The sequence below is a fragment of the Carya illinoinensis genome, chromosome 3, assembly GCF_018687715.1.
Source record: "Carya illinoinensis cultivar Pawnee chromosome 3, C.illinoinensisPawnee_v1, whole genome shotgun sequence".
Classification (NCBI taxonomy): Eukaryota; Viridiplantae; Streptophyta; class Magnoliopsida; order Fagales; family Juglandaceae; genus Carya; species Carya illinoinensis.
The window spans coordinates 30,247,797-30,261,831 of NC_056754.1; the positions used below are offsets into that span (position 1 = coordinate 30,247,797).

A 14,035-nucleotide genomic window follows, 5' to 3' on the forward strand; every position below is an offset into this window, starting at 1 on the left:
TAACAGCTAACATTCGTTCTATCTTCAATGTCTGAAACTTCCAAGAAATCCAACATGGTTGAGAAGTCACTTTCTCTTGATGCTGTTATCCAAGAAGTTGTTGATCTGGCTTGTGCTTAAATCATCTTCGCTGCATACTCTCTGTCGAATATATATACCCACCCAATTCATAATGCATAAAGAGAGGTTAAAGAAAGATTGAGAAGCAAAAACAATATTCAGTCAGAACAAAGCTTCGAAACAGAGCACCCCCAACACTGCTCCTCTGTTCAAGCCACCCAAAAACAGAGTTTCCTACCTGTGAGCCACTTCCTCCGTCGACCACCATCATTGCTGAGCCCTTTCGCTGCCTCGGTAAGTACACGCCGAGCTCCCTTCATTTTTCTCTCAATTCGCTCTCTCCAATCTCTCTTTCTCTCTCATCACTCTCTCTCACTCCCATGCTTAGCCGCTCAGATTGACGACAGTGTCTCCGCACCACTGCGATCCGCTGTCAGATGCTTGCCGTCGCCCATCCATAGCTCCATCATGCCATGCTCTGTCGGGTCTCTGTTATGAGTTTTATTCTGAGGTAAGCTTAGCATGTACAACGACGTGGGGAAGTGCTGGCCCTTCTGCATAGACCCGGCTAATGAAATGAAGAAAGGGAAGTCTGTCTCCCCACTCTTCCGTAAGGAAAGGGAAGAGACCACCAAATCCAAAGCTTCTGAGTGTACATCGGCTTTGATGGATTTTGAAAGAATTTTCGTGCAATGATTTTTCTTTATTTTTTTCTCTCATAAACACGAGAAAAGTAATCGAAGAGTTATGAGCTTGTGCTTTTAACAAATTTGTCTCATCTGAAGGCGATAGCATCAACACAATGTAAATGATAGTAAAATCTACAAAATGAGAGAGAGATGTGAGAGATTTGGGCTGAAATGGATTCAGCGCTGTCTGCTCATTTTTCGTCCGCACGGAGGAGGTGGTCACGTAGAGGAGCTGGTCGTGCGGAAGAGGTAGTGCGGATGAGCTCGTCGCGCGGAGGAGTTAATAAACTGGTCGCTCGGAGGAGTTGAGGGACTAGTCGCACGAAGCAAGTTGAAGACTAGCTGGGAGGGTAAAATGGCATAAAGAAGCGTGCTGAAGAAGATTTCATTTGCCTCAGTTCTTTTTTTTAATAATATTTTTGTTGCCACATCATTAATGGTGCGCATTTTTGTTCACGATCTGCTTGCACATAAAAGTACTCTTTCAAAAATAGACGTGAGTCAAAATTTTAATTTCTCCATAATACAGGGATCTTGTACCAAAGTTTTATATTTAAAAAATATTTTTCAAATGTCGTTCTTTAAACCCAAAGAATCTTGTCAGCTCTGCATCTCTCTCCCCCAATTGTAGCATCTGCGTTCCACGCGCTATTTCCCCGCCTGGGAAACCTCTTCAAATTTTCGCGAACCCAAAACCCCGCCACAGTCTCCTCCTCATTCACCATAAACCAGTGTCAACCACGCGCTAGCTTCTTCACTTTTCCATTATTCCGTGCTATACACGGGAAAATAACCACGTGAGTTGAGGCTCTCCTCATTCCGCTATAATATCCTTGCGGGGCACGACTCTCTCTGTGGCACGAGTGCTATGCTGCCGTACACCTGTAAGATAAGGATAGAGAGAGAAAGAAACAGCGAAACTTTAGAGAGAGAAAGTGCTTTCCATTTTCTTTAGAGAGAGAAAGTGAAAAGAGCGAGGAGATCTGATCGAAATTTCTCAAAAGATTACCGAGAGCGCCAAACCCTACTCTTCCTGTAAGCCCTAACTCGTCAACTATCTCTTTCTTTCCCCTTCTCTCATCCTATATTTCGTAGTTTATGTCTGTATTTGTGTGTGCGTTGGAGCTACGATCGGTGGTTTTCGGGAAAAAGCCCTAATTAGGTTTGTTCATTTCTGTGGTGTGTGAAGGGAGAAAAAAGTGTTTATTTGTTTGTTTATTTTTCATTGGGTTGGTGAAATTGGGGTTTTTTTGTGATTCTTTGGTGGAGAGCAAAACCCTAGGAGTGAAGGGATTATTGCAATATTTCGGGACTTGTGCTTTGAGGAGGTTAGGGTTTTGAATGTATGGCTTCGGGGCCTATTGTTGGAGATGGGCCTAGAGAGAGGCAGAGGTACACGGAGAGCAAGGTCTATACTAGAAAATCTTTTAAAGGACTCAAGAAAAACGCCGCCACCGCCACCGCCACCGAAACTGCCACCGACTCTGTGACTACAAACACCGATGCCGCCGCTGTGGCCACCACCACCAACGAGGACGGCAACAACAAAGATGAAAACAACAAGGACTGTAACGACGAGGAGATAAATAGGGACAACAATGATAAGAACGAGAGTAAAGAGTCTGCTGGGCCACCGGAACCAACGTTGTTAGCACCGGAGGGCGGGAATTCGACCAAAAAACAGCTCCTTTCAAGGCTTGATGCGGTGTCCAATGACTCGTCGAATCTCAACCGGCAACAGGAGCAAGAAATTGCAGTGCCGGGCGATCGGAATGAGCCTTTGGGGAATGGGGCGGTGAAGCCGGGATTTGAGAATAGGGTTAAGATCAATTTGGCGTCAGGATCGAAGCAGGAGATGAGGGGGCTTCGGAGAAAGTTAGAGAGTGAGCTGGATATGGTCAGGAGTTTGGTGAAGAAGATTGAAGGCAAGCAGGGACAAATTGCTGGATATAGTCACTCTCATATATCGACTAATGATGGGGTGGACAATGGTGGCAGTGGAGCCAAGCGAGTTCACTCAGAGGTGGCTTCTATTGGTGTCGGTGTCAGTGTCCCTCGTGAGGTGAACAGGCCTTTGCACCAATTGAGTATATCAGTGTTGGAGAATAGTCAGGGTGTGAGTGAAAATATGGAGAAAGAGAAGCGAACGCCAAAGGCGAACCAGTTTTATCGAAATTCAGAGTTTTTGCTTGCGAAGGACAAGTTTCCGCCCGCAGAGAGTAACAAAAAGTCAAAGTCGAATGGGAAGAAGCACGGTGGGGGAGAATTGGGACATGGGTTTTGGATGGGTACCAAATTTTTTAAGAGCTGCACTTCTTTGCTTGAGAAATTGATGAAGCACAAGCATGGGTGGGTATTTAATACTCCTGTGGATGTAGAAGGTCTTGGCTTGCACGATTATTTTACCATTATCAGGCATCCAATGGATTTGGGTACTGTCAAATCGAGGCTGAACAAGAATTGGTACAAGTCTCCAAAGGAATTCGCGGAGGATGTGAGACTTACGTTTCGTAATGCTATGACCTATAACCCAAAGGGGCAAGACGTTCATATAATGGCGGAGCAGCTGTTGAAGATATTTGAGGACAGGTGGGCTATAATAGAGTCTGATTATAATCGAGAGATGAGGTATGCAATGGATTATGGGGTGGGCCTTCCTACACCTACGTCAAGAAAGGCTCCTCCATTCCCACCACCTCCTCTTGATATGAGAAGGATTTTGGATAGGTCAGAGTCTATGACTAACCCCATCGATGCCAAGTTGAAGCCCATAAGTACAACTCCGGCTCGGACCCCTGCTCCTAAGAAGCCTAAGGCGAAAGATCCCCATAAAAGGGATATGACTTATGATGAAAAACAGAAGCTAAGCACAAACCTTCAGAATTTACCTTCAGATAAGCTTGATGAAATTGTACAGATTATTAAGAAGAGGAACACAGGGCTATGCCAAGATGATGAGGAGATTGAAGTAGACATTGATAGCGTGGATGCTGAGACTCTCTGGGAGCTTGATAGGTTTGTAACTAACTATAAGAAGAGGTTGAGCAAGCACAAGAGAAAAGCTGAACTTGCTATTCAAGCCCGAGCAAAAGCTGAGCAGAGTGTCCAGGAGAAGGTAAAATCTTCCAACACGTTCTAACCTCCTTTTCTTCTTTAAATTTTAATTTATTTTTATTTTTATTTTTATTTTTACTTTTTTTGGAATTGTTGTCCCAATCATTTTGTGGGCTTGAGATTTGCATTTATTTTTCAAAATTACCCCATGTGCAAAGGGTCACTATGGAATGATCCTTCCGTTATCTATTCCATCTATTCACTGACGGAGATGGGCTGATTGTTGAGGTGCAAATCAATGTGAATGCCGTGTACACGATAAAAAGGATTAAACCCTTCCCCCCCAAAGTTACTGAATAACCAAACAGTCTAAACAGAGGCTTACCAAATGAAACTAACTGGTGAGAGAGGGCATTAACATAGCCTTTTACAACATTCACCATGATCTGTGAGAACCCAAAGAAAAGGAGGAAATAAATGCAAAAAGAAAGAGAAACCCAACTCACTTTGCAGGGAAACTAAGAAAATGAGATAGAGATTAAGAGCAATAAGCTTCACTCCTTTGATTCCCACTGTGGTCGAAAGAATGTGTTTGTGGAGGCAGTAGATTTCTGCCACGATTCACTGTCCAAGGAAAGAGGATTTCGATTTGGGCATTTTGATTTGGGGAGTTGCTGGGGATTTCAGGGCTTGAGGGGTTTTGGGTGGGAGGGCTTATTTTGGGGGTTTTCTCTCTTTTTTCCTTTTTTTTTTTCACTGTGGGCTTGCTGAGATAGCATTTCATGTGTGCTTGTTGAAATTGTCATATTTGTAGGCAGCTCATCTTTGTAGTTGATAGATGGAATATGTTACAGAAGGGGTCCTACAGTGACCCTTAGAAATCCTTACTTTTGCCTAATTCTTTATTTCTTCTTTTCCTTACAGATTCAGGTGTCAGCTGTGGCAGAGGTACCAAATGAAAACCAAGCAGGTAAAGCTTTTATAAATGTGGGAGTTGAATCCATTGATACATTTTATACATTGACTACTTGCATGACTTGAAACATCTTTCCCACTGTGAACAGATGAAAGAAATGTTCCCACTTTGTCACCCATACAAGGGGAAAAACAAGTGGGCAATGGGAGTAGGTCAAGTAGTTCGAGCAGCTCTAGCAGTGATTCTGGATCCTCTTCTAGTGGTACTTTGATATACTTCAAACTTGTTTTTTTTAAATCTTTGTGATATCCTTGTTTGTTATATTTTTGGGCTTTTAGCTATATGATTTCTTGTTGTGAGACAAGCTCTTTTCTAATATATATTTGTTGTTGCAGACTCTGATAGTGACACTTCATCAGCATCTGGATCCGATGTCGGGTCACCAAGGACCTAAGCGCATTGTGTAGGTATGATTATGTCCGCTCATTTTGTCTCCAAGCTTGTGTAGTTTATCTTCCTCATCTTGCCTGTTTGCTGTCTCCATTTTTTTTATAACAAAGATGGTTATTTTTTTATTGTATTTTGAAGTTCTGAAATTATTTGGAATTATGATGCTTATTTACAATTTTGCAGTTGAATTACACATTCATAGCTTTTTTGCAGTTGAAGCATTTAGGTCAATTTTAGTTATTTATTCAGCAAAACATCCAAGTTATTGCTCATAACTTAATTAAAAAAAAAAAGTTATTGCTCATATTAGAGCTTTATAAAAAAAAAGGGTTATTGCTCCTGTTGGAGGACATATCGTGTAAGCATGAAGTTGGGTAGATGTTACATTATGCATTACAAAGACGTCTGTAGGATTTCATTGCTACAACTTCAGGTGCATAAATGTAACATGTAAGTTCCACTCATAGCTTTCTTATAACAGAAGCTGGGTTATAGTCATCCAAGACAAGATTTATCTTGGGTTTTAATGGTTAAATACTAGAATAGTTCCCATGAAACTCCTACGGGTTGGCTCAAGTGGTAAAGTTCTTGATCTTGATGGTATACTCTCTCTAGGTCTAAAGTTCAAATCCTCTTGGGTGCAAACAATTTATAGGGGCCATCGAATTAGGGAAACTTCCTTTTGAATTACCTAAGGTGCACTTGCGGGAAACTCCTTTTCGAGGGCTATGCACCATCGGATTAGTTGGGACTTTGTTTTCGGACATCCCTGCTTCCCCCAAATGCGAGTTTGGGTGCTGAAAGGGGGTAACCCTGCCCCATAGGGTGTGGGTAGCATGCCTACTTGGTGGTATGCTCTTTCCAGGTTTAAAGTTTGAATCCTCTTGGGTGCAAACAATTCTTAAAGGCCATTGAATTGGGGGATTTTTTCCTTGAATTACCCGAGGTGGATTTGTAGGAAACTCCTTGTTGTGAGGCCTTGTGCATCCTCAGTATTAGTCGGGATGCTGTTCTTGGACACCCGGTGCAAATTGAAAAAAAGTATTTAATCCAGATTTTAATATGAGATCCAGCTAGGCAATGAGACATAGACCAAGACAACACCTATTTAATTGACATATCTTGCCAATTATGTTGTTCCTCTTTCCATTGATGATGGAAATAAGAGAGTTAGAATTGAAGCATGGGTGGAGCATGGGTCTCATGGATGTGTGTTCTCCATGAGGTTTTTCCATTAGTAGAGCTTTGGGTGAGAGAAAGGTTGCTAATAACTTTTCAAAATTTGTTGTTTTAGTTGTTAAAATGCAGGGTGGTAAATTGTTTTATATAACAAATTGTTTCAGCTTATGTATGTTTCATGTGATGTAGATTCATAAATGGATGAAAGGGAAAATCCATTTAACATAGACTCATTTTCTATTATATATATTCAAGAAAATTACCAATGAAGAAATTAATATGCTTATACTTAATAACTATATCAATTTTGATTTAGTTTTTTATAAGTAAAATAAAAACTATATCGAAATAGAATTGGGAAAATATATAAAGTTAAAACAACAGAAGCTAGCGCTGTGGCAATGTCGATGAGTGATTTAACTATGAACAACACAAAATCAGTGACATCCAATAGCGTATGAATGTGTGGGAAATAAGCGTAATAATTTTTAAAGAAGTATGATGCTCGGAAAAATGAGTATTACAAAAGAGTTAATAGAAGCAAAAAATGATGATGAATGAAAAAAAATAAGAGATGAAATAAAATGAGTAAAAGTCAAGGTGCGTTTATGATAAGCAGATGACACTAACTAAAGGAGAGAGAATAATTTTTTTTTGCCATATGTTTTCTCATGCATGTCATTGATCCTTTTTTAGTTTTGCAACCTTTGGATCATTAATTGACCATTTTCTTTTTCACCTGCACATATGAGCCAACGTCTCTTTATTTTGCATGTAATTCTTTTCTTGTGTGTTTGATATGGACCAACGCTTCTTTCCTTTTTTCAGTTTTGGCCATCTATTTTTTTTTTTTTAATAAGTGAAAGTTGGGTTTTTACATTTTGGGACCTCACATGGGGTTGGGGTCTTAGGTAAATGCCTAAGTAGCCTACCTCATGAGTTGGCCCTGCATAACAAAACGTTTTATGGCATATAAACGTTCTACCTCTTTTGTGACCATGAGGGTTGTATCTGAAAACAAACCATAGGGGGAGGATCGTATTTTAAGGCCAAACCACAAGGGGGTGTGAATATTAAGATAAACTACGTGTTTGTTGGTAGCTTAAGACTCTTTCACTATAAATTATATTGTCTAAGTCAAAGGCAATGTGTCAGCAATTTATAGAGCTGCAATGTATCTGAGAGGTTTTTTTTATATATATAACAATTATGAGGCTTATATAGCTGAAATAGGATTGATTGCATTCTGCATTGGGTGATAAGTGGTCATCCTCACAATATTTTTGTTGAATGATGGAAGGCATATTGGTGGTGCAGGTTGAAGAAATTTCAAATTTTTTTGCCTGTTATTATTTTCTTGTTTTCTTACAAACATATCTAGTTTAGTTCTTTTATACTTTGGATTTATAGGGGGTATCTGTTAAATTCAATATTTGCTGGATGGTTTTGAAAGTGTTATATAGGTGTTAAATCCCACTTGGGTTGTATATTATATAGAGTTGGGTTGTAGGAGTTATTTTAGAGAGTGCCAAGTGTTCCTGTGAATAGTACTTTTGGAGTATAATGTAAAGGTGGCTAATGTTTTCCCTAAGTTGTGACAAATGGTATCAGAGTTAATCTTGTAATGTCGTATGGCTTCAGGGCATTGTGGTGTAAGTTGGGTCTTGATGAACACGTTATAGATTTGGGTCAGGGAGATTTTAATATCCCAAGTTCATATTGATGTGTTCAAAATCTCAATTTGTGTAGGGATTGTGAAGGCATTGCAAGGATGCAAAGCTGACAATGATTATGTACTAGGTGGAACTAAGCTTTAGTTGTGATTCCATACAACTCCAGTTGTACCTATGTCTAGTATTTGGGGTATGGTGCATGTGGTAAGTGCCTTCCCTCATGTCTTAACAAATTGCTTTTGCTTGTGTGATGGTGTAAATGGGGAGGAACAGTGTGCCATTCTGTAATTTTGGTCCCAAATTGATGCTGATTCAATCCTACTGAAATTGATTTATAATGGCATGCCATTTAGATTCCATTTATTGTGGTACAAAATTGAAATCTTGACCTGGTCAATTATTTGTGAATTTCTATCAGTCTGGTTCTGACTGGAAGTCTGGAAAGTCTTAAATGATTCCTTGTGGCATGCCATATCCAGGACAAGTTTTGCAAAATGAAAATGTGAAATCTGTTTGAGGTTTGATTATTCAATCAGTGTAAAATGGTGGTAGGAGCACTAGCTAGTGGACTACTATATAAGAAGAAGACTGAATTGTAGCATGAAAACCTATTATTAGGTGGTGGTGGGTTTTGGTTTGAGCAAAGGATGGTAATTATGCTGTTAAAGTGGAAGACCTTGAATTTTGTTCTCGTTCTAGTGATAGGTTTGGAGTGCTCCTACCACATGGCAAAATAGAAGTTCATCTAATCATTTAAAATTGAGATTTTTGCTTTTGGCATCCTCTTTTAATTTGTATCAATGTTCTTGAAAAATTTCCGATCGCTGAAGATGGTTTTTATCTCTATTCCTGCATATGGCATGAAATACAACTAGTACTAGTCTTCTTGGAATGGAGTAGAAGTTGATCGACTGACTCCCCTTTCTTACACATGCAACACTGATCAATTGCATTGATATGTCTGTTCCTTGGATCCTTTGTGGTGAGAATCTTTCCTACTGGGGCTGCCAAGCCAAAAGCACAGCTCTTCAAGGTACCTTGGTCTGATAGATACTTTCCCAAGGAATAGTGTATACTGGATTAAAGAATGCAGTAAAGGCATCTATTTCCCAGTCACAAGACGCCCTTATATTAAGGTAAAAGTCTACTGAGGGAGACTACTAGAATTTTCAAATGGTCCGTCACAATTCACATAAAAGCATCCTTATCACTATAACACTGTACACCTCGGAAAGCTTCCTTGACAGCACTACCTACCATGTCAGAATTTAATTATGGCTCCATTTCTCACTTCAAATCTAGTATTCTCAGAAAACTTCTATCAACCATTTCTTATGACTTTCCCAATCTCATCACATAGGGTCCTTGGACTTTCTTAGAACACCACCCTTCACACAAACATCTGTAGAGTGAATTGACCTCCACAAACCTCTCTCATGTTTGGCTACCAAAGGCACTTCCCCAAAATGATATATTTTTTTTATCGGTAACCCAAATGATTTTAACCTCTGTTGGAGAAGATTTTTAATAGGTTAGTGCCTAGAATTAAGGTTTAACCAGGGCGAATCCATTTTCTAACAAGAATAGTCAATAGAACTCAAGAAAAATTAGGTACCTTTGTTGTATAAGGATTCCTCTTGATTAATCAGATCTAACACCCCTAATTATATGGACAAAGCCTAAATTTTAGGGTGCTTTTCTCTAAAATTATTTTGCCATCTTTTTCCTATAAAGTTTGAGGTTGTTTAAAAGTTTAGCTTAGGGAAATTCAATTCGTACAAATAAGAATGGCATTCTGCTGTCAGCCCTATTTTTTAGGGATGAACTCTAGATTTTAGGACTCATTCTCACTTGAAGACTATCAAACTTTAGTATCCAAAATATTTTCTTCAAGGAACCACGACTACTTATGAGGAGTTAAAAACTTTATTTTCATTAGGCTTCTTGTAACCCAAGCAAACCAACTTTTCTTTTATGAAGGACCATAAACCCTACTAATCCGACATTTCATCCTGGCCCCCTTGCTGCTGTCCCCCTTTAACCTCAAAACTTAATATATGGTTTGTGGAGGTTGGCCTACTATCACACTGCATATGGAGTGAGGTGCATATCTTGAATGTGATCCCACTTGGATGTCAACGTGAGAAGCTGGAATCTTTGTGATTGCATCCCTCACACTTTGCCTAAGGGCCTGTTTGGGATTGCGGTGGGAGGTCTAAAAAGTGCGATAGAACGGTATAAAGTATTTATATGACAAAATTTATCTGTTTGGTAGTTTTACATTAAAGTACTTCTAAACTAAGAAAAAACAGAAAACTACGTTTCAACAAAAGCACCAAAGTGATGCTTTTTGTCAGAAGCACTTCAGAAAAAGTAATCCCTATTTTACCGTGCTATGTACATTACGAAATGACCCTCATCATTTTAGCACAATGACAACTTTGTCAATCTATATTTTTTATTATTCCTAAATAATCTACTCAAGACTTTGCCCATCAATATTTTTCATTCTTCTCCTATCACTTATGTATCGTTGAATAAATTTTCTTTTTTATTATAATTATTGTAAAATCTATTAGACTATTTTTGTTATTATTTTATTATAATATTTTATTTTTATCAATTATATGCCTTTTATGTCATTTTTATGTCACAAAGTCCTTTTTAAATTTGTTTCCAAACAAATTAGTATATTTAAAAGTGCTATAGATATACGGATCCCAAATAATAAATAGCTTTTTAATAGTAGAGCTTATTGCGTTAAGTTCTAAGTTATAAGCTTTAAGTGAAAAGTAATATTTTCTACCGCAACCCCAAACATGCACTAAATGTACATTGCACACCCAAAAGTTTCAAAGGAAAATGTTTTATGATGTGGGTAAAATGTTTTTTAAAGATAAAAGATGTTTATAATACTTCTTACTGTATGTACTGTTTACTGAGTTTTCAAATCAAATTTTATTGTTTTATTTTATTTTTTTATGTTTGAAAATTGTCACAAATAACGACAAGGATGAATATGCAGGCCAGAGTCAGTAGAGGAGACAATGACCGAGTGAAATTAACCTAGGCTATTAGGATATTTGTTTGAATATGGTGAATCTTATTCGCTTATCAAAAAAAAAAAAAAGGTGAATCATATTCATTTATTGTTTTGGATTTAATAAAGTGGTGAATAGGTTTGAAGTCTATATTGTGTATAGAATTCATGGCTGGTGATATGAAAAGTGTGAACTAGCATTCCCAAGCTTTTCGGAAAGGAGGGGCTACATTGAATGATGGCTGGCTCACTAGAAGAGGACGTAATTGTCCAAAGGTGGTACGATTATATTGATTAGGAGCACTCTCCTGATTCTATCAAATTTCACCTTGTTAGTGACAAGAAAGTATAAGAGAACCTCTAAACTCATTCTCAAATTTTTGTCTACAGAAGCAGGAATCCAAGTGTATGGATGGAATTGTAAAGTAGACAGATCAATTGGACATAAAAAAATAATGTTAGAACAATGAAACAATAGTTTGGATATTGTGGATAACAATAGTGTATTATGTTGGTAAGCCGATAATGGATAAAGGAAAGTCTTGTATGTTTAATATCTTGTGAAATTTGTGCTTTGGCTAGAGTGGTTTCTTAAACACTCAGGAAGTCCTATCAGGATCTTATAGTTTTCTTGGCTTCTGATTGTTAAAACAATTTGTTTATTTGGTTTTCCAACTAGACTTTGCTGAAGGTTTTTCGATAATTTTGGAACCAAATAGCATTTGCCTATTTTTATGCTATACATTTAAAGCACAGTCCATTATCGACAATCGGATGTAGTTCTCATGGTTGCCCAATCTTTGGTTAATTGTAAAACTTTTATACTGGGTACCTCTAGTTTTAGCATGGAGGTTTTAATACTGTTTCTTGTTTCTTGTTTGCTGCCTACATTGTTTCCTACGTTGGTTTTTTTTTTTCGTTCTTTTTTGGTGGAATATGGGTAAATTTGAATTGCTGTTTTAAAACGCCGTAGTTTGAACGTAGAACAGTCAACAATCAAATGGTTTTTTTATTGTGGGGGGTTTTTTCCCCAAATTTTGGTTTGTTTCTCTTATGACTTCTGCAGAACTCCACCTGCTTCCCTCTTAATACCTTGCATTTGCATATTCGATTGTAGAAATTGGGATTGAAAACCTAAATTTGTTACTTGGATACAGTTCCAGTGATTGCAGACTATTCTGTTTTTATGTTGCAGATCCATGACTTTTGGACTAGATGATCTGCCGTGCAGTAATTTGAAGCTTTCGAGATGATGGATTTGAATCACATTTAGTGTACAGTGAAAGCATTTTGAGGGCCAGAAGCCATCTTTACCATTGTGGGGGTGGGTGTTTATTCCTTTTGGTTGCTAGAACTATTGCTTCATTATCTACACATGGTGCTATTCGTCTAGTCTCAAATTTGTATAATATTTGTAGAATATGTTGAAAGTTAGATGTAGTCGGTTTGTTTTTGTGGAGCATATGTACATTTGCTAACTAACGGTGCTCATCTAGATTCAGCTACTTATTTTCAGTTTAGTGCCGGTAGAGTCAGGATTCTTTGGTGTTACACAAAAGACTTAATATGCTGTTATTGGAGTTGATGAAGTCATAATTGCTCCACATACGTTTTCCCTCGGTGTTTGTTGGGTAGTTCGATCTCTATTGTCTTGTAAGATTAGCTTCATGCTTGCACTTATTTTCCCTCTTGATTTCTCTTATATATTTTTTTGGTTTGGCTGGAACAATGTGCAGATTTATTTTTATCATTTTCTTTTCTATCAAAAGGTTTAGATTTTAGCAGCTGAATGTGGAGATGGTTTGTTCTCTCCCTTGACCCTTTCTTTTATTTCACAATTTTGGGGATTGTTAACTCTCTCTCTCTCTCTCTCTCTCTCTCTCTCTCTCTCTCTATATATATATATATGTTTCAGGACAAATAGTTATTCTAATCTGTAGCATCCCTCTTATCTAAATTAATTTTCCTCCCGTTCTTAGGTAGATCGCTAATTCAATCGTAGGCACTCGTGCGCATTGGATCTGTATTGTCGAGGGTTTTGTTTATTTGTACTTGCCGCTTTTGTCAACTCATGTCTCGACCAGCCTAAGAAAGGTTACAAACCTGTTGTTTCACATGGCTGACACGTGTAGCTTCCCTTGGCAGTCGACTTGTCATCTACTCCACTTTCGAACTTGTATTATTATATGCAGTGTTGGACAAACTTTATATTATTTAAAAAAAAAAATAGAGTTTATTATTAAAAAAATAATTTTATCACGTAGGTATTAGATTTATTCACTTTAAAAAAACAGTGCAAGATTTGTACACACTAAAATTGCAATGACTGGTTGTCCTAATATACAGTCGACATGGATTATTGCTTAGTATCATCTAAATATTGTTCATGTGCATCTCATACTCGATCAAGCAATTAATTATTTGTTTTACAATTATGCTTATACTAGGACTCCCTATATTAGAATAATTTATGCAGTTAGTCCTGCCCATGCACTATTACTCTTATGATGATGTTTATTGATGAGAGAAAATGAAGGTTGGGAATAACACTTTCGTCATAACGTTCAAGACCAAGCTGATAAGATGAGAGTGATGGATGGGTGAACATGGTTGTTTGGCAACCATTTGTTGATACTCCAGATCTTCGATGGATTCTCTCAAACAAATCAATGGAAGTTTGAAAGGGAGGCATTCTGGATCCAGCTTTATAACTTGCCCATGGCATGTATGATGAGGGAGTGTGGGAATCAAAATGGTGGATCTTTGGGGAAGGTGATGGAGGTAGGTAGATCGCTAATTCAATCGTAGGCACTCGTGCGCATTGGATCTCTATTGTCAAGGGTTTTGTTTATTTGTACTTGCCGCTTTTGTCAACTCATGTCTCGACCAGCCTAAGAAAGGTTGCAAACCTGTTGTTTCACATGGCTGACACGTGCAGCTTCCCTAGGCAGTCGACTTGTCATCTACTCCACTT

At 38.2% G+C, this 14,035-nt stretch overlaps 1 protein-coding gene across 2 annotated transcripts; it reads left to right on the top strand.

Moving 5' to 3' along the window:
- Positions 1 to 1,590: 1,590 nt before the first annotated feature.
- Positions 1,591 to 12,741, top strand: LOC122304082 (transcription factor GTE4). 2 transcript variants are annotated; one of them, XR_006240908.1, is made up of 6 exons: positions 1,591 to 3,864; positions 4,728 to 4,773; positions 4,868 to 4,981; positions 5,115 to 5,186; positions 8,098 to 8,225; positions 12,257 to 12,741. XR_006240908.1 is itself a non-coding variant. In XM_043116126.1 (5 exons), the coding sequence occupies exons 1-4, from the start codon at positions 2,095 to 2,097 to the stop codon at positions 5,171 to 5,173; spliced, it is 1,989 nt and encodes a 662-aa protein (XP_042972060.1). In that variant the 5' UTR covers positions 1,592 to 2,094; the 3' UTR covers positions 5,174 to 5,186; positions 12,257 to 12,741. The 2 variants fall into 2 exon arrangements, 1 of the variants encoding a protein (XP_042972060.1); XM_043116126.1 differs by lacking the exon at positions 8,098 to 8,225 and having other exon boundaries at positions 1,592 to 3,864.
- The last annotated feature ends 1,294 nt before the right edge of the window (positions 12,742 to 14,035 follow it).

Bases quoted from the DNA above. Each gene is read 5' to 3' on its own strand.
- LOC122304082 (XM_043116126.1), top strand. From the start codon at position 2,095: ATGGCTTCGGGGCCTATTGTTGGAGATGGGCCTAGAGAGAGGCAGAGG. The intron at 4,774-4,867 runs GTAAAGCTTTTA...CACTGTGAACAG, and splicing joins ACCAAATGAAAACCAAGCAG to ATGAAAGAAATGTTCCCACT. The intron at 4,982-5,114 runs GTACTTTGATAT...TTGTTGTTGCAG, and splicing joins TTCTGGATCCTCTTCTAGTG to ACTCTGATAGTGACACTTCA.